This window comes from Convolutriloba macropyga, chromosome 7, assembly GCF_964194025.1.
Source record: "Convolutriloba macropyga chromosome 7, txConMacr16.3, whole genome shotgun sequence".
NCBI lineage: Eukaryota > Metazoa > Xenacoelomorpha > Acoela > Convolutidae > Convolutriloba > Convolutriloba macropyga.
The window spans coordinates 24,801,271-24,822,635 of record NC_134474.1 but is presented as its reverse complement, the minus strand read 5'-3'; the positions used below and the strand labels follow the sequence as shown (position 1 = coordinate 24,822,635).

General features: G+C 34.7%; 1 protein-coding gene across 1 annotated transcript; it reads right to left on the bottom strand.

Annotated features, from left to right (window-relative positions):
- Nucleotides 1–4,981: 4,981 nt before the first annotated feature.
- On the bottom strand, nt 4,982–20,881 carry LOC142342170 (uncharacterized). Its single transcript, XM_075393379.1, has 2 exons — nt 20,660–20,881; nt 4,982–5,660 (listed from the first exon to the last, which is right to left on the bottom strand). The coding sequence occupies exons 1-2, from the start codon at nt 20,858–20,860 to the stop codon at nt 5,127–5,129; spliced, it is 735 nt and encodes a 244-aa protein (XP_075249494.1). The 5' UTR covers nt 20,861–20,881; the 3' UTR covers nt 4,982–5,126.
- Nucleotides 20,882–21,365: the final 484 nt, after the last annotated feature.

Genomic DNA, 21,365 nt, shown 5'->3' with positions numbered 1-21,365 from the left:
TTCTATATAAAAACTGCTCAAAATTATTCAGCACCAGCAAATAAAAAGCTGTTTATTCATCTATGTCATTGTATCTCCTCATTTTAATAAGAATAAATGATTACTCAAAAATGTAATTGAAAATTACCTGTCGAGTCAAGTCTCAATAAATCTCAATCAAAAAGCAAAAATACAAACGATAGTTCAATCGTTCTCATGAATAGCCGTCATCGATCAGAAAATTAGATATCAGTTCCAATAAACAAAGTAACAATTGATATCAGACACTAATAGTTTTTAAAAAGCGACAAAATGCAGTTAGGAAAATCAAAATCAGCTCAATGACCTAATTCAATTTGACGTACGTCTTCTGGAAACGATCAAATGAAAAACTGATTTCTGACATTTCTGACAAAACTGACAATATATACGCAATTTATGTACAACCATCAGGTTCGATGGGCGTGGGTGGGACTCGAACCCACTTGTGTTGATGTTCTGGTGCTGCTAGGTAATAGTTCATTGCACTAAGACTTCTGTAGCTGCAGATTATTCGCTTCAATGTTTCGTTTTTTCAATTTTCAAAACGTCGCGGATTAAAATTGAAGAACAAAAAGCTGATTTGAAAGATTTTGAACAGAAGCGCACAGTTCTGATGTTGTCATAGCGGATAGTGTAAGATTCGTTTAAGATATCACAAATTCAGCTTTTCATTCAAATGTATTAACATTCCGTTTGATGCAATTAAAGCTGGGACTTAATGTCTGGCCCTGTTGCCAAATAATCTTGCTTCAATGTTGAAATCAGACTGAGGAGAAATAGGAACGGTTAAGGTTAGCAAAAAAGAGACAGAAAATATAAAAAACAAGCGTTGTTTTTAACTTGAGAAAGCATTAAGACAAAAGTAACGAAATTGAGAAATTGTCAAATAAAAATGCTTCGCTGACCTGAACCATAAAACCGCGCGTAGCACGTAACAAGATTTATTTCATGATCAAATGGGATTGTTCTGTTTCTTTTCTTCAGATAAGTGGAGTATCGAGAATGAAGGAAGTCGAGATTGCCTTCTCGCGTATATCATGTTGTGATATTTGTATTGATTAGCAAAATGAAAGGAAATTGACTGAGCAGGGATTCGAACTGCAGTCCGCTAGGTTTTTTTGTGTCGGAATATTCAACCACTGAACCATTAAGTCTGGACTCGGACTTAAAGATGTTGTTAAAACTGCTGTTGTAAATAAGATTGACAATGGTAATAAAAGCTGAAAGTGATACGTTTACCTAAATAATAAAACCACTGAAAGCAAACCATGCGCAGCACAATAGTGAAAGTTTTTTTGGATCTCACAGAGTTCTTATTGAATAAAAGGAGTGTTGAGTAAAATAAAAAAAGTGGAAATGAAAGGCATCGAAGGAACGCGCATCTGTTGTTCAATAATTACGCATAAAGATATTGATGACAGCTGTGATCTGTTCCGCCCCAAATTGACTAGCCGAGCGGCTGGCTGAACATATAAAAACAACAGAATGAGATGCAGAGAGAATGAACTGTATCTAGCCCAAAATTAACTAGGCGAGCGGCTGGCCAAAATACTCGTAACATGTTCTATAGTACTCTTGCTTTTGATATTGTATTTCTTGTATTAAAGCAGGAAAATAAAAAAATGTAGGTAACTGAGACTCGAACCGCCGTGCGAAAAAATGTTTTTTTTCATCCCTTCATTCGTCCATGCTTTGTCAACCACTGCGCCATTTTACTCCTACTCAACACGTTAGAAAGCTGTGGGTAAATTATTGAATGGAAGAAACGCCTCACGGAAATTTTCTGGAGTTGGACTCGAACCGTAGTAGTGTGTTGTCAATTCAAACAATTTTGTGCTCTTTACCGCTGTGCCATTTGCTAACAAATTTTCTTTATCCGACTGCCAGCGCTTCATTTGCATTGCTTAACTGTCCCAATTTCTCAGCTTGTTGTACTACTTGGTTTCCCCCCTGTTTCCTTAGTTTTCCTTTTTGTGCTCTCAAGTCTCGTTTTTTTTCTGTCGTTGAGTCCATGTATGTAGTTTCGAAAGACTATGGTCGTTGATATTGAGTTTCCGAGTTTAAATTGGGATTGATCCTCATTTTGTCTGGTTGATCACTATTTTAAGTAGTCATTTGAGCCACTAGTCTATGGTGTATGCGGCTAGAAGTTTTAGTAATGGAGATGCTCAAGCGTGCTTTCGCAAGTGTAGAGCGGGGACTCGTATTTTGTTTAACAGCTCTGTTACAGACAGTATGTTGTGTTTTATTACCCTTTGAAAATACCTGTTGGCCAATTTAATCTGCATTTCTCTGACTGGCTTCAAGTTCGCCTCTTCGTGGAGTTTTTGAATCTAGTACCATATTGGTTTTCGTAGGCAAATTCGCAGAACCCGTGTTTGCACACTTTGCATTTTACTGACAACGGCCTGTGAATGATCCACCCAGCAAGCGTTTGAGTACCGAAATAGGGGTCGGGTCCATGATTTTAAAACCAAAACTGGAAATTCTCCGTCAGCGTTTAGATTATTGAGCTTCCGAAGTTGAAATAGCCTGCTGTTTGCTCTTCGTATTAAAATTTTGCAATGTTCATTCCAATTGAGATGTGGAGTGAAAGTGATAGCTAAGAATTTTATTGATTGTGCCTTGTTAATGGATACTCCTTTAATGTTGAGTTCAAGAGAAAATGTTTTCTTTGAGTTCAATAGTTCTGTAGCTCTGATATTGTACTTCTAGTAGTAAGGCAGGAAAAGAAAAAAAAATTGGAAGTTCTCTAATTTTCCTTTGTGTTCTCAAGTCTCGCTTTACCAGATCCGGTCAAGATTTTTAATCTTAAAGTTTCAGAGAAAAATATCTTTTTAGAAAGATCTGACTTCCAAAGGACGTTCCTACACAAGTACTTGCATGTGGCTTTCTTATCACACTTTGGGGTGCTGAACCGAAAGTGACAATAATAGCGTTTTAATCATCAGAGGCAACAATTAGGCAATAAGGCCAATTTCTTTCATTTCTGACAAAACTGTAGGCTAAACAAAATATTTCAGCAGCAATCTTTGATATAAAAATTGGGATCACATTAAAAAAATCTTAAAATGCTACAGCCAAAAAATCAAAAACCTGATCATAATTAATTCAAAACTTTTATTCTTAAAACTCAGAATTAGAACATAAACCGACAAATGTCGGAAGAATTGCTCTTGAACGACAGGCGAGGCAATTTAATTCAGGGGCTGTAGCCGAGATCAAATTATGGGTGCAAAAAAATTTTTCCCCGCCGGGATTCGAACCACTGCCCTTCCCATCCACAGCTACACCTACTAACCACTGCGCTACAGATCACATACCTCACTTATTCTGCAACCGAAATTATATTAGCTTTACTTCAGAGCAATAGAGATCACTCAAAAATGAAGAACGAAAGCGTGAAAAAGTCACTTGAGAAGTCAAAGAATGTTCTAGAAGAAAAGCGCAAAACTGTCAAGCGAAAAATTTGCATAAAAAAAAGACACACACGTTTACAATAATTGCTATGAACTGCGTTCAAGAGCAATTAAAAACATTGAATTAGAAAGGTACAATTGAATAAATTATTTTCATTTCTGGGTCCATTTGTTTTTGTTAAACGCAAGCTGATAGTTAAAGCACATTAATAGGCACTCCCACTATTATAAATTGTTTACAATTAGAGAAGTCTGTCCACTCAACTAAATTACACACTCTATTTAAAAACCCAAGCAAAAGGAAAAAAGGGGCTAAAAGCTCGAAAACAGCTAATATCGGACAACTATGAAAAAACTTTTCAGAATCAAAAAGTCAATTCAAAATCAACGCGTCACAATCAATTTCGGCATATATCTTTTCTCTAAAATTAAAGCAAAAAGGGCAAAAAACAGCTGCACGCACACCACTATAATGTCAAAAACAGTTCAGGATCAAAAAGTCATTCAAACATCAAGGCGCTACATAATCAACCCAGACTTACTCAACGTGGCATTTTCATAACTCGGTCAAATGCCGCAAGAGCAAAACTTTTCGTGTAAAAGTTTTAAAAAAAACAACCGAGAGAATTTGGGAAGCAATATGAACCTTCCCAGCCATTATCATTTCTCTAAAAACAACAATCTTTACCCGAATTAACTATAACATTTGATTAAAAAACTTTTAGTATGGAAAAGAATTTTAACATTGACATCATGACAACACCATGACGAAATCATGACAAAATAAAATCACCAGTAAAGATAAAAACAACTACGACGTCGCCAAGGAGCCTAAAAAAGATCCTCGCAAGTAAATATCTTGAAAAACTTATGACACAAAACACTGAAATATTGAAACTTCAAAGTTTTGTATTTTTGGAAGTATATCTGGTAAATTTATAATTCCGGTTAGTTGAAAAACCAATCTTTTTAAAGATAGACACAAAAACTGATGAGCTGGAAAAGTGACCGGTATGAAAAAACTCTCGCGACATAATCAGTCTCAACAACTCCAAACTCCTCAATTAGCTCCGCAACCCATAAGAGACATTGGGAAAGCATAGAGCTGATAAAGTTCTTCGAAACTGATCTGAACTATAAAAGAAAAATATAAAGCAATAAAAGATAATCATAACAGAAAAAATAGACTTGAAGAAAATATTGAACAATTCTTTTGGTGTCATAGCATTAAAAAATAACACAAACTTCTCTATGCTGGGCGATATCGTGATTGAAATGCATTCAAAATATTGTAAAAACAGACAAAGGAAAAAGACAAAGGAAAAAGACAAAGGAAAATTACAAGGCAAAAATTGTTCAAACCCAATACCTACCGCCAATTTTGCATAACTATTAAACGCTTTCGCATATAGGTATCAACCAAAAACAATGTACCAACAAATTCTGCGAGCTGAATTAATTTAAATGCAGTCAATTCTAAGTTCGCCCAAACGGGTAGTAAAATGTGCGAGTCAAAACAGTGCTGTTTATCAGAAAGTTCTGAAAAAGATTTACTCGTACTTTTATTCAGCAAAAACAGTGCTAATAATGAAGAAATACACCGGCGAACTGTAAATGTTATTTATCGCAGAATGTGGGGAACAACATAAAACGTAAATGGCAAACGAAGAAACTTCATCAACTATTTTATTGATTCCAATTTCCTCTCGGTCTGAAAGGAAAACGAGGTCTAAATCCACCACCTCTCCCCCGCGGTGACCCATGGAAGTCGGGTCGGTGATACAGGCCCCCTCTCGGTGAAAAATGTCTCGGTTGATACCCTCTATAACCACCTGAATTCTGCCGCATATCAACATCTTGTCCAATTGTGCTGATAGGTTGATTTTGAGGAGCTTCATTTGCACTCTGATTAACCGGACTAGGCAATGTCTCCGGTACCGGTAGAGCTTTATCCACGTAAGATTCTTTACTTGGGAGAACTAACGGTTTCCCGGATGAAAACTTGTCGACGTCTATTTCTTGATGTCGCATTTTCAAATGAGCAACTAAATCTCTCTCACTTAGATAGCTTCTTTCACATGGTTTGCTGTCGGACGTGAAAAAGGGGCATATGTAGACGGTTTCATTCTGTTCAATCTTGTCGAATTTCTGATTGCAAATTGGACACGGCTGAGACATGGGTGCGGCACATGCTACACACATCACGTGCTTACAGGGAATCTAAATATAGTCACTGTAAAACAAACCCGCCAGATAGTCGGAAAATAGTCGCCCTTGATTCCCATAACCTCACCTGGGATTGAAAAAAAAAACGGAACAAAAATGAACTTGATTGTGGTACAACAACGTTTTTAAAGTGCGAGCCATATTGATTTGATTTCACAGCTAGACATATTCCGGTTTCTTAATAAGAGGATACAGTGATTGGTAACAAACCGATAAATATCATACCAGGTAACTAAGATTGGCCTTTATGGGTTGATTCTGTTTCTACTTTTCTTTCAATTATCGATACTAAATCTGTTCATTTTAGACTGATTTGATGAACAACTGCCGTTTAAATGCACTTTGAGCAGAATAAGTGAAGAATAAAACTAGTCTAGAAGTCAAAATGATTGCACTTGAAATGTTGAACAAGCTGGAAACTAAGGTAAAGCGAAATAAAATTTTCTTCGAATTAAAAAACATTGCAGGACAAGTCCTGATATAAAATCCAAAAAAAAATGAAGCATTAAGGAACCGACAATTCACATTTTAACAGCAAGATCAAAACCCGAAAATTCAATAAAAATTTTTGAGAAACCGTGAAACAGTTCTCAAGTAATGAAAACGACCACTCATGAAGTCGTTTAGGTTCGTTAAAGCCACATTAGCCACCAATGAGACGTGTAAAAAGCCGTGAGACAAAAGAAAAATTGATAAAAGAGGGTAAATAAAAAAATTCACTGACATATTAATGCAATAAAAAGTTTCAAGTCAGTAAAAAACGTAACTGCCAGCTGATTAATTCAAGCAATTACAAATAGGCGCAAACAGAAAATATATCATTCTAAAAGTTCCCAAGTAAAGAACAACCGGAAGCAGAAGTCAAATTGCCTCACGTAAAAAAAATTCTTTCAAAAACCCAAAATTTGTTCAAATACCGATTTCCCACTCAATTTTTAAGGTACTTTGAATTAAAAATCCTGCCTCAAATCTACTCAACTTCTCGTTTTACTACTCCAGCGTGATTACAATCACCACTATTTTGACATCTCACTGATGTGAAAAAGCCGATAAAGTGTGACCAAATCTTTAAAAAAGAGCACAAAAATACAGTCCAAAAACTTGGGATTTAATAAAATATAACAGGAGAAGTCCTGACCTGAATTTCAAAGAATTTGCATTAATGAATTAAAAGACAAGACCCAGAATGGACTCAACGTGGGCTCAAAAAAACCACTTATAAAAAAAAGTATTAAATAAAAAAATTCAAAAACAGTAAAAATCACTAGCGAGAGAGCGATTGTTTGTTCCAAAGCTGTTTTCTCACACAATTTAGAATGAGGAAATTAGAGTGAGTAAATTCAAGCCGCAAAAACTTGAATTTTGTCTCCACTTCGTGATTCGGCGAGAGATCTTTAAAACTTAACGCACTGTTACCAGTTGGCATAGCTGGCAGATTGCCAGAAAATAGCCGCAATAGCTTCGTAGATCCGCAGTCTCAAAAAAATCAGTAAAGACAGACAAAAAATTACTCTTTCATTAAAGGATGAGATGTTATATTTTGATTAAGAATCTGTATAAGTTATTGCTGCCCCTATTAGCTGCTCTCAAATAACCTTCATTTAGAGTGAAACACATTCACTTGACATTATCTCTTTGAATTGAAGTAAAGAAATGTCAATTTCAGAGTGAGGAAAACAATTTTGAGTGAGGTAAGTCACGTATGACCAAAAACGTAACCACGCGAATGAACAAAAAACTCGCTCCACTAAGAGTGCGAAATGACGTCACGCACGCACTTCTGTTGAAATTGCATGAACGAATGAACAAAAAGCAGATTTGGAAAACCAATTGTGACGTCAAATGGCCGTAACAAAAATAATGACGACGAAATAAAAAAACTAAGAGAAAGCTAATAATAGCCCCAGATATGGCTGTGCAGCTATTAATAAATGATAAACGCCTTTGCCTGAGTTAAAATAAGTAGCAGGACAAGTCTTGAAGCTGAAATCAAAAACTTCACTGACTTAAAAACTAGACCTAGATATGACAAGGAGTGAATTGCGAAATATACACGGCAGATCATCAGAAAATTGCCGCCATTGATTCCCATAACTACAATTGGGAAGGAAAGAACAGAAAAAAAATTTGTTTTAAACATTTTAAAATGCAATTTATTTTGATGGCATTTCTTGTTATACATACTAATTTTCCCAGCGGCTACTATAACAAGCATTAGAGATGGTAAATAAGACATAAGAATATACCAGAAGCGGCCATCTAAAAGTGGTCTTCATGAGTATATCCTATTTATAGTTTCTACTCTTGATTTTGTTTTTCCATATTAACTCTGTTGATTCTGGATTAATTTGCTGAGCAACTGCTGCTTGAATGAACTTTGAGCATCTCGAGAAGAGTAAAACTAGCCTACAGATGTCTAATATTTCAATCATTGTTGTATAAGCTGTTAACTAATGTACACCAAAACAAGTTTTGTTCGACGAAATAAAAAACATAGCAGGACAAATCAAGACCTACAATCCAAAGAATTTTATTCGACTAAGCACAAAACCAAGACATATATTGTATTATGGCCGGATTGCAACAACCATTTAAAATATAATTTGATACAAAATTGAAGAAACAGTAAAATTCTACATGAAAAAGCCATGGTTAAAAAAATTTGCCCAATCACCGTTTCCTCACTTAACTTTCAAATTCGTGGGACAAAATTGCGCCGCAAAAGCACTCGCGTTTTCACTCCACTTCGTGTGTCGGCGTGACCAAAATCATCACTTCAATTTGACTTCAAAAGTAAAAAAAAAGGTCGGAAAAGATCTTAAAAAACGTAGGGAGACAAGTCTTGAAATACAATCAAAAGAATTGAAAGAAAACCGTAGGACTACTGTATCTGAACAGCAGAGCAATTGGGCAATACCAGCCAAATGCACCCATTCGCCCGCGCACAAGCCTTTAAAGAGGTTTACTGGCCAATGAAGATAGAAGAAATCGAGAAACATGACAAAAACTTAAAAATTGAAAATCGCAAAATATGGAGAAATTGTCTTAATTTCGCAATGAAAAACGTTCAAAACCATTTTCTACGGACTGGCAAGTTAGCCAGTTGCAAAACTTAAAAAGTTTCCGTGTTCGTAAAGGTTGTTAAACTCAGAAAATGACAAAAATTGCAAAGATTTAAAACAATTGCAAGATTTAATGAAATGTTGCTGATATTCGTGATATTAATAACTTCAGAACAATTGCATTGTCTCCAGAAACTATCCAGTAACCCAATTTCCAGCCTAAAAGCCTAAAATAGTATCACTGTCTCATAAAGATAGATAAATCCAGAATATGATGAAAATCTTCAGAAAATTTGAATTTTTTTCAAATTTTGTTAAAAAATGCAGTGACATTAAACTCTGAAGACTATTTCATTGCCCCTAACAACTATGCAGTAACACACTATTGAGCCCAAAAGGAGGTTCCCTGACCACTTGGTAGAGAAACACTCAACGTACATAAAAACTTGAAAAAATCGGGAAAAAAATAGTATAATTATAAAGTAATTATATCTTGCAAAAGACCTTTATAAACATTGACAACCGTTAACAATACAAGACTGATCAAATAAAAGAAACCGTGAAAATTGCACCATTTCTGAAGATCAAAACATACATGAACTTTTCATCTTGAATTTTAGACTTCGCAGCAGCTGCACCACTGATCATTTGCTGGAGTGCTGAAGCTAGCCTTGGGGCTCTAATGAAACTTAATGCCCAATGGGCCTTACCTGTTTATCCCGTTTTGAAAGATCAAAGTCATGAAAAATATGTGAAAACGTCTTACAAAAAATTGCAAGACAAGTCCTGGAATACAGTGCAAGAACTGAATGGATAACTTTGAACTTTTGTATCTGACCACCAGATCAATTGAACAATGCCGGCCGAAAAGACAAACAGTCTCATAAGTCGAGAAACTAAACAGATCAAGCTAAACCAACAAATATAAACATTTCTAAACCTCTTACAGCTTTTACCATGAAGCTAAAATTTTATCCGCTTAAAAACGCCCATTAACCCACGCACAAAATTTGAAAGAGGGAAAAAGCTACCAAGGACGGAAAAACTCGAGAAATGCCAAATTTGCAAGATGATTCGCAATCTTAATATGTTCAAAATTATTTTTGTCTGCCTCTCGAATCTATCCAGTAACCCATCTGTCAGACTCGAAAAAACTTAAATAGCAGATCGATAAATTCAGAAAACAATAGATTTTCGAAATTTTGACAGCAACTGCAAATTTTAATAAAATGCTGCTAAAAATCGTGATATTAAAATCTTCAGAAATATTTGAAAAACTCATCAAACTCGTGATATAAAAAGGCTGAAAACAATTCCTTTGCCACTAAACATAGGCAATACCCTATTATCAAACCCTAGAGGAGGTTCCTTGGCCACTAGGACTGTCAAAAAACTTGAAGAATGCAAACATTAGTATAATTTTGCGTGTTTATGTTTGCAGTACCAAAGTATACAGACGTAATTACTTGCAGTATCAAGTAATTACGTCCTGCAAAAGACATGTAACAACTTTTACAAACGTCGATTCAAGACTGGCCAAACAAAAACTCGAAAAATAACGAAACAACGTGAAGAATTGCACCATTTTGGGCTCAGAAACTCCTAAAAAAGACATTTAATCTTTAAATTACGGTCTTCACTTACGCAACTTTACTACTCTTAGCAGTTAAAGAGCTACTAAAACTGCCAAGGGCTTCTAGTTAAATTTCATGCCTGCTGAGCTTTACCTGTTTATTCCATTTTAAAAGCTGAAAGTCATGGAAAAATGTGTGAACATCTTACAAAAAAAAGACAGCACCAAAACAATCCAAATTCTTTGGACCGTAAAAATAACAGGACAAGTCCACAGTTACCATCCAAAGAATTGAAATAATTAATGACATTTTCAACCTAACGTCAAGACAAAACTAAAACAGTCAACGAAGACAATCTCAAAAACCAAATTTTTTTGAAAACGTACAGCATATCAGTCATAGGAACCAATGAAAATAAACTAAACCGAGTAATTCGATTTATTTCAGAATCATTGGCAACAGATGAAATCTGTCAATAATGAAATTATGAGAAGACAATAGTAAACAATGAAAACTTGTAAAACTCATAACTGCCAAATCTTTGAAAAAAATAGTGTCAAAGTCATAGAAAGCATCAACTGTAAACTTGAACAATCTCATCGATTAAAACGATTCCTATTAGCAATCTATGAGACCAGTCAATAATGAGAACAAAAAATAAGACATCAACAAGTATAATAAATACTTAAAAATTCAAAACTTCATTTAAAAAATTTTGAAAACAAAGTCAAAGACATGAAAACCACAAGCCATGAACTCAAGTCATTAATTACTTTCATCTGTGCCTCATTGGCAACCAAAGAGACCCGTCATTAATGATACTAATTGATAAGATAGCAGAAATACAATAGAAAAATGGACAAAAATCAAATGTTCACTAATAATCAATGCCAACAAAGTGTCAACGTCGTAAAAAGCATTAGCTGCCTGATCATGAGTTCAAAAAATTGCAGATCGCCGTATTTAGAACACGTGTGCATCAAATTATTAGCATTCAAGAAAAGAAGCACTGAATACAGAAATCAAATTGCCGCAATTGAAGGTAGTAGTAGTTCAAATATACCAAAAGACTTCAATATACCAAATTGATGGAAATTTAACATTAACAAATTAAGATATGTACATAAAGCTGAGTAAAAAACAGTACAAAAGAAGGGATACTAAGATACACATATAGGACATCGACACTTTATTGACCACGTACAGGTTTGATTGAATTCAAATTTGCAGTCTCGCCGATCACTAAAGAATTTTCGCAAGCGACTTTTGTAATACAATGGAGAGTAAATCGAAATCCCCCAAATCATTAAAATCATTTACAACAGTTTGAAAGCGGTTAAAGTACGACTTGGCGGTCAGCTTCTTGGCGCATGCATTGACAACGAGATGAAATGTCGGGCCGCTGCGGAGACATCTGTTAGATCGTGCACGACTGAAGGGAATACAACTTTTGCCTTGAACAATGCTGATGAAGAACTTCAAATCACGATCAATAAGTTGATAGGCAAAAGGGAGGCTCTCTGAGAGAGACAAAATAGATTTAAACTCACTATAACCAAAACACAAGCATAGCCCCTTCCAATAGAACTTCTCCAAGAGTCGCAAATAGGTAGCGTCAACATGCCAGGCTGGAGAAGCATAGAGAAGCGACATCACGCACGCGGAGAAAAGGTTGAATTTTACTTTAGAAGGAAGGTAATAGGGCACAGAGTGTCGGAGATAATTAAAATTCTGTCGCGCTTTCAGGAATTTTCCACGTATGTGAACTTCCCATTTGAGTGTTTTTGATACTTGTAATCCAAGATCGCATATTGAATCAACTCTCTGGAGCTGGTAATCGTCAATAAAAAGACTGCCAGTTGTCTTCTCTGAGAGATGTAAAAAGACGCATTTGTTTAAATTGAACATCGTGCTATTGTCCATGCACCACTGTGAGAGGCGCTCAAGATCTTGTTGCAAAATAAAAAAGATATTTTCAGATAAAAAAGATATTTTCAGAGGAGCATATCAACTTCGTACGGTCGGCGTAAAAAAACAAGTTAAAAAAGAAGGCAAAGCCAAAATGTCAACTATATAGATTAAAAAGAGGAGAGGGCCAAGAACACTCCCTTGGGGAACACCACTTGAGATAGACTCGCAGTCAGACAGACATCCAACGATCTGCACTCTTTGAGTTCTGTTAGTGAGATAAGTTTTCATCAACTTTAAAAAATTTTCGTCCAGTCCAAAGTATGCCAATTTGCAAAGTAGTATGTTATGATTCACAGTATCGAAAGCCTTAGAGAAGTCAAGGTAAACTATTATTTGTTCGGAATTACTATCAAAATTCTCATAGATATCGTGGTGGCATACTAAAAGTTGTGTGATAGTTGAATGCCCACTACGAAACCCGTGCTGCCGAGCGCTCAGCTTTGAGCGAATACCGCACTATAAGTAATCAAAAATGGTTTTTTCCAATACAAGAGAAAGTCGTGACAGGATAGAGATCGGTCTATAGTTTTCTACATCGCTTTTGGAGCCTTTCTTAAAAATCGGAGAAAAAAAATTGCTAGCAATTTCCATGAACTTGTTCAAATACCAATTTCTCACTCCACTTCAAAAGCAATTTGAAGAAAATACGCTTCAAACCTATTCGCTTTTTCGCTCCCTTTACTTCTCCAGCGTGATAAAAACCACTACTCTGATTTGAATTCTAGCTGACGTGGAACGCCGAAAGCGTGAACAGATCTAAAAATGAGATTTGAGAAAATGAGAGAAATTATTGAAGAATTTTAAAAAAATTCCACAATAAAAAAGTGAAAAGGAGTTAAATGCGAACAACAAAATCACAACCTAGAAAAGGAATTTTTGTTGAAACATCGTTTTCTCACTCTAACGTAGAATCAGACAAATTCACACCTCAAATAAATTACTCGATTTTCCACTCCACTTCCCGTTTCAGTATGATGAAAATAAGTACGCCAATTTGGCAACTGAAATCATCAATATGTGTGAACACATCTTTTAAAAGAGCTCCACAGCAATTCACATCTTTGAAATGAAAAAAGTGACCGATAATAGCCGGCTGATGAGAGCGTCCATTATTAAGTAAAATTAATGTAAAGATGCTTTCAAATAACAGCCGCAATTGATCTGTTCGATCTTGATTGGGAAAAGAGCTAGGTGAGAAAACGATAACAGACACATTCGACATCCTTTTGCCCAGAATCCATCGGAAATTCGTCAAAATGTAATTTTGGCGAGTGATTTCTTGAACATAAAACCCCAACCGACCGTATAATAATAATTTGAAAAAGTCAAAGACTCTAAAGCATACTAAAAGTGGACTAAATTAACCAAAACATTGTTTAAACAACTAAACATTTTTGAATTATGAGAAAAAATGACGAAAACCTAATGAAAAAAAATTGTTTAACTTCTACCTCATATAAAATTGATACAATCATTGTGGATCGATGATTTGGGACAATAGTTAGAAAATACTTAAAGATATGGTGGAATATTTCAATCAACAAAATGAGGAATAGAACAAAAACATTCAAAAACACACCATGTTCGAAATTCATACATTCATATTGATTTTTTTTTCTTTTTTTTTTCTTTTTTTTCTTCTTTTTTCTTTTTACTCTATCTTTTGTCCAAATTTACAAGTTTTAGATTTCTCTCTTTTTTAGGTTTGACAAAAATGCATTTGAAACCCTGATAGAAAATTAAAAATTGGTAATGTGTTCAAGGGAAAAAAAAAATTTCAAAATGAGTGCAAACAAAATAATCTTGCAAAACATCAGATCGATCTACAAAAATTTGAACGAGTTTGAAGTGTTGATAAAACAACAGGAGAGTCAACCTTTAGCAATATGTTTGACGGAAACGTGGCTCAAGGACCAATCTAACACAAAGTGCATTAACCTTGATGGCTACCAGGAGATTGCTACAAGCAACCGAAATACCTCTAAAGGAGGAGGGGTTGGGATCTTTGTAAGATTGGATTTACAACAAACAATTATTAAAAAGTTTGGTTGTACCAGTATTCAAATTTTAACTGTAAAAATCAACACAAAAAATGGCAAAAGTTTTTTATTAACAGTGATCTATATCAAACCAAATACAAGTATAAATGAAATATCGGAAACTTTGCAGATGTTTTTTGAAGAACTAACTCCGGAACCGGAACAGTTACACATTGTTTGCGGAATATTTAACATTTACCATAGTAGCAATAACATCAAGCTTACAAAATTAAAAGACATTTTTAGTTCTTACAACTTAAGGAATATGTCTAACGTTGGGTATACTAGAGAAAGCGCAAAGTCGAGAACTAATATTGACGTAGTTTACTGCTCGAAGACAGTAGAAATTGAAATCATCAAGTCAGCTGTAACGGATCACTATACTGTCCAAATCGTGTTCTCTGACTACGTGGAAAAGACTGTACCACTGAAAAACAAAGTTTACAGGGATTGGACGGCTCTTGAAAACCACATAATTTTAGAAAAAATGGTTTTTAAAATAAGAGACAAATTAGGCAGACTTATGTCGCACTTTTTTGCTTTGGATTGTGATCTTGCTTTTGAAAAGTTTCAAGAGGCTATCATTGAGGAAGTTGACAATTACATTCCATTGAAAAAATCAAAACCTTCTCAGCAACCAAATTGTATTGACAACAGTAAAAATTTAGCAGCAAAAAAACAGAGCTTATTCCAGACGTTCTTGAGACACAAAAATAATAAAAACAAGGAAAAGTTCGATAAAATCAGGAATAAGCTGAAAAAAAGAAAACAAAAGAATCTATTATCAGAAAATGTTGCACAGAAACGCACAAAAGAATTCCAGTAGCTTTTTTAATACAATGAGAACATCGAGTGGAAATACGCGAAAAGAACAAGAAGAGTTGTCAGAGAAACAGGTTGAAGGTTTCAACATTTACTTCACAACTATCGGAAAAATTTTATCGAATAAATTAATTGATCCTGGAAAAAACGGAAGACAAAAAAGAACTTTAAACAGCATGTTTTTGACCTCAGCAAATGAAGCCGAAATATCACTAGAAATTAAAAAATTGAAAAAAAAATATAGCACTGATTGTGACGGTCTCAACAACTTTAAACTTAAAAAAATAGAATATGCTATAGTTCCTACATTGACGTTTCTAGTCAATAAGTGTTTCGAAAAAGGAACTTTCCCAAAATGTTTGAAAAAAGCAGTAGTAATTCCTATACATAAGTGCGGGAATGCTTACGAAGCTCAGAACTACAGGCCAATTAATTTATTACCAACGATTGGAAAAATACTAGAAAAATTACTCTGTGATCGAATGACCGCATTCCTCGAGAAATACGATTTGCTTAATAAAAATCAATTTGGGTTCCGACAAAAAAGAGGGACTACTGATGCATTAGTTAATTTCCTCGAGGGAATCAGAGAAGACTGGGAAAATGGATTTAAAGAAGTGAAGGCTGTCTTCATAGATCTGAAGAAAGCATTTGATACAGTTGAACAAAATTTGCTCCTTGAAAAGCTAGAAAACATAGGAAAGAGAGGACCTGTACATAAATTACTGAAATCTTATCTGAGTGACAGACAACAATGTGTCAAATCGGTTGAGTTTAGGTCGGAATTCTTACCAATAGAATATGGAGTGCCGCAGGGCTCGGTGCTAGGACCAATGCTCTTTCTAGTTTATATAAATGATATTCAGGAGTTCTGCGGTGACTCAACTGCAATTTTGTTTGCTGATGACGCTGTTTTGAAGCAAAATGTGTATTCAAGTAAAGAAAAATTTGAGAAGTCATTAGAATCGGTAGCCGACTATTTTTTGCAAAACAAACTGACACTCAATTTAGAAAAAACGCATCTTGTGATTTTGAACGCAATCAGAAAATCTTCTCAACAAGAGATAATTTTGCAGAATGATGCGATCTGTCAAAAAACGTCTTTAAAATACTTAGGAGTACATATTGACGAAAAACTTAATTTTAATCGGCATATCCTCGAATTATGTGCGAAACTGTCCAAATTTTCTGGATTGTTTTATAAATTGAGATCAATTTTAACAACTGCGCAGCTTCTTGTAACATATAAAGTTTACGTACAACTAATACTAAATTATGGTGTTTTAGTCTACGGAACCAGTAGCAAGACAACACTTCAGCCTCTAGAAGCAAAAGTAAAACAAATTGCCAGAATCATTTTTAAAAAGAGAAAAACGGAATCAACACTGCAAAATCGAGAAAAGTATAAAATGCATTTGATCAAAGATTTGCACATTTTTGAACTGTTTAAAAAACTAACAGAGATACTTAGATCAGAATGCGAAATAAATAGTCTAAAATTGCTTATAACAAAGAAAGAAATAGAGTCAGTTGAGTTAAAATGAACATCATACCGTCAGTTAAAAAGTACAAACAAGGTTAGTGGACTTAGCCCTAAACGACTAGGAGTAAGAATAGGAAAATTGTTAAATTTTATATTAAAATTTAACCCCAATTTCATTTCAGAAGTACAAATCTTGAGTAAAAAAGAATTGAAACGTTATCAGTATAGTTTTAGAGACAATTACATTAGCAATAACCAACAAATAGTTTCGTTAATATATTGAGCCGATCATTTCAAATCCTTAGCATCTTTAGCATCTGACAATCTGTCTTTTAAAGTTTCTTAGTACTGCTACTGGCATCACTTGACGAGGACCATCGGACCTTCTGATGACCTATCAAGTAAGTGGCGGTTCTGTGCGGCCTAGTTTGTACAGCAATGCCAACTTACTTGGAAACAATTTATTATTATTATTATTATTATTATTATTATTATTATTATTATTATTAATATTATTATTATTATTATTATTATTATTATTATTATTATTATTATTATTATTATTATTATTATTATGTAAATGAGCTTAAATTTTCTTTTAAACGCGAACCATTAAATGGACTAAATGATACCGCATGGGGGAGCCGATGATGCCAGCCATTAATAACACAAAGTCAGGACAAACAGGAAAACAAAACAACAAAAACATTAATTAGGGCCAATATCTTTTTTTTTTAAAAAAACACATGATTTACAACATCAAAATATTATCAGATAAAACCTAAACCTAACAAATCAACTTGTATTTCATTTCAAGGTAGATGGGATTAGTTCTCAACGACATCCAAAGGAGTCAACAACAAAAAGGAAAAAAGAATAAATTCATTAAAACAATCAGCTTTCAACTAAAAATACTGGAGATTCTTATATAAAACCTTAGGAAGCCAATGGGACCGGTGATTGGTGAGACAATGAATTGAAAAAAGCCCATTATAAAGTCAATAAGACTTGCCATTAATGACATTAGGGGATAAGACAAACGACAAAATGCACTAACAAAAACAAACGTTAATTATGATCAAAACTCAAGATCTATTTTTTTACAAACACTTAACAACAAAGTCAAAATAGCATCCGACAAAGCATCAGATAAGAACTTATTTGCTCCAGAAATAAAGACACGCGTACTTGTCAAGAAGTATATGGGACCGGTGTTTGGTGAGACTAGGTTAAAAAAAGGTTCAAATAGCCACTATATATTACAAGAATTTCTTTTGCAAAACGTTAAATTTTTATTGATTTTTAATCCTATAAATTTTTATCAGTATCACTTTTTTTCAGGTTTTCTCCCGTGTTGATATTATGTGCTAATCTCTCGGTTATTCAAAATCTGGCGTTTTAATTGATTCCCATTGTACGAAGGAAAAAAAACGAATCAAGTCAAACAAATATTCGTTTCTCCAGTGCCATGTCGTTTGGACTAATTCTTTGATTTTCTCTTCTTGTTTGCGTAGCTTTTCCACTCGACAAACAATTATAACAAATGTTGGGTTGGAACAAAAACTGGGCGGACGCACTTCACCGTTCCTCCTTAGTTTATTTCGGCCGAGATGCCTTGTTAGTATTATTGTCCATATTTTGGAGAACACGCAATTCAAATTGAATCCTAGCACTTCGAAAAAAATAACGCACGCACTTAAAAGCAAAAGAGAGAGACCAATGAAAATAGAAAACCGCTCTTTTCGATTTCCGCCGCCAACAAATGTTAAAACACAAATGAGCGTAAGACGAAACATGCCCAGCGGGTTGCCGGAAAAAAGACACTGTTGATATCCATAGTCCAATTGGTATCAAAAGCAAAAATTGATAGCTTTGCTATAAATATTTTTTTAAGCTGAAACAATTTTGAAAGATACAGTGATTAGTATCATTGGCAATAAGCATCAGACCTGATTATGAACACTAATAATAACAAGTCCAAATACTTGCCACGTAAAACTGGGCTTCATCACGTTTTTATTTTCGATTTCGTTTCTCGAAATTGACTTAGTTCGTTTTAGATGCCTTTGCAGAGCAACTGCTACGTAAAATCATTTTGAGTACAAATTGAGAAGAGTGAAACTATCCTGAAGCAGACATAAAGATTAAGGCTGAACAAGCTTTGAAATAAGATAAAGCGAAACAAATTGTTTAACGAAAAAAAGGCCTGAAGTCTCCGGAATCGGTGACTTCATGATTGGACAAAAATTTATGATTGAACAAAAAACTAATGCCAAAAGAAAAAAAAACGTAAAAAATAGGCAAAAAACTTCAAAATTAGATCATAGCTGGCAAATTGCCAGAAAATAGCCGCAATAGCTTCATATATCTGTAGTCTCAAAAAGAAGGTAAGAAACACAGACCGAAAAAGAAAATTATTCTTTTCATTCAGGGCTGCGATGTTAAATTTTGATTAAGAATCTGTATAAATTATTGCTGTTTCTATTTGCTGCTCTTAAATAACCTTCAATTAGAGTGACAAGCACTCACTTGACCTTATCTCTTTGAATTAAAGCAAAGAAAAGTCAATTTCAGAGTGACGAAGTCATTTTTAAGTCACGTGTGACCAAAAATTTAATCACGAGAATAAACAAAAAAAAACTAACTCCAATAAGAGTGAAAAATGACGTCACGCACGCAATTCAGTTGAAATTGCATGGAAAAATGAAAAAGCAGATTTGAAGTGGTTGTGACGTCATATGGTCGTAACAAAAATATTGACGACGCAATAAAAAAAACAAGAGAAGGCCAATAATAGCCTCAGCTATCGCTTCGCGGCTATTAACAAAGACGGGCCACAAATTAACAGAATTTAATCAACTTCCATTGATATCCAGTTTTAAAATGAAGCCAAACCAGAAGTTCAACAAAATTAATACAAAATCTAATTGCAGCCGAAATTTCCCTGCAGACAAGATAAATTTAAAAATTCTTTAAAAAAGCAAAAGAGCAAACCGACTAACTTCGAATGAACAGTTCTCTAATAAGAAGCTGGGGCAATTTAATGTATTTAGCTTAAAAATATGTTTTATGGTTGCAAAAAATTCCGACCCCACAGGGGTTCGAACCCCAGACCTCCCGGACGCCAGTCCATCAACTCAAACCACTCAGCTAGAGTGGCGTTGGTTCTTTTTCGCACACCGTTGCTTTTATACTAGCAACAAACTTTCTTTCAGACAGAGAGCAACTTAGATCACTCAAAAATGATAATCTCGAGACAGAAATATTACAAAAACTGTCAACCAAAAGTTTTGTTTAAAAAACACGTTAACAATAACTGAATTTCGTTCGAGAGCAATTAATAACAGAAGTAGCTCAAAAAGTGCCTCTTAAAACGTAATCTATTACTAAAATGGTCAAAACTGCTCGTAAGCATACAATTGCTTGATATTATAAGTACGATCAAGTACAATGGCCAAATATGTGCGAGCTAAAACTAAAAAACTGCTTCGAAAAAGTCGCACAAGATCAAAATTTCTCGCCAAAATTTTTTTACATCTACTTTTCTCGTTTTCTCAAAAAATGAGGCTTGAACAGAAGACCACCCTTCTTTTTGCTCTTCAGTTTTCTTCAGCAGTTTCATTTAACCATTTTATTTTTACGCGTTTTCATTCCTTATCAAATACACCAAAATAACCGATTAAAAAGAGACGCTCCGCCAAAACTTCTCTTCAAGTAGTAAAAAATGGAGCCGTAATAATAGCCGGTTGAGAAGATGAGGGCGGCTATTAATCGAAACAGGTACAGTCACAATACAGCTACACTCAGCTTTCAGGTCAACTACAGCCAGTATGAATTCACATTAATAGCGTAAATTTCGCGCTGTATTTTGAGCTAAAGGCCGTTCAGGTCTGGTACATCTTGAAACTTACAATATTTCTCACACCAGCTCAAAATTAAGAGGGAATAAAGTACTAACACCCGTGTACGATCATTCAACAGAGCAAAAATGTTCAGACAAGGATTCATTAAAAATTTCCGCTTTTTTCTCTGTCCAACTTACAAATCTTCCATGTATGATGATTGGTGAATTGCACTTTCTGCAGAAGTTCATCAGAGGTCGCTGAACTTTACTTCCTATCAAGGCTACTTTGCACGTATTGCGCATCACGTCATGGCTTCCATTACTGCTGTTCAGGCCCTGTTGCTGGCGATGAGGGGGTTGGTACCCTACAGTGGGAGGGGGCATCACTCCTACCTGCATTCTGACAGTTCTGAAACTGAGAAAGTTCGACACACACTAACCAGTTATACTTGCTGTTTCACTGGACGCAATTTAGTTTAACCGACACAGAAGTTAGCATAAGTTTTTAGACTCGCTATTAAAATGAAATCTTTCATATTTAAAGCACTCAAAATAGTTTCGTTAAGAAGGAGAGTGCTTTTCGCACCACCCGAACATTTCATTACTTTAGCATAATTCTTAACGAAACTTGGAAAAAGTCAAATGGTGTGTCCATTCTTAACGAAGCTTGGAAGAAGTCAACTGGTGTGCATATGCATTATATGACACTGGTTTTCGAAAATATTCCCTCAGATTCAAATAATATTCATTAAAAATCTGAATTTATAACAGTCAGAATAGTTTTCTGCAAAATAATCTTCATTTAAAACAGATGAAACAATTCGTTCCTGAACACAGCTTTTGTGTCTCTCAGATAAAAACTGAACCAAAGAATAAATGAAATTTTGCAATGATCGCTTAACAA

Bases quoted from the DNA above. Each gene is read 5' to 3' on its own strand.
- LOC142342170 (XM_075393379.1), bottom strand. From the start codon at position 20,860: ATGCAGGTAGGAGTGATGCCCCCTCCCACTGTAGGGTACCAACCCCCT. The intron at 5,661-20,659 runs GTAAGTTGGACA...GACTATATTTAG, and splicing joins TCATCATACATGGAAGATTT to ATTCCCTGTAAGCACGTGAT.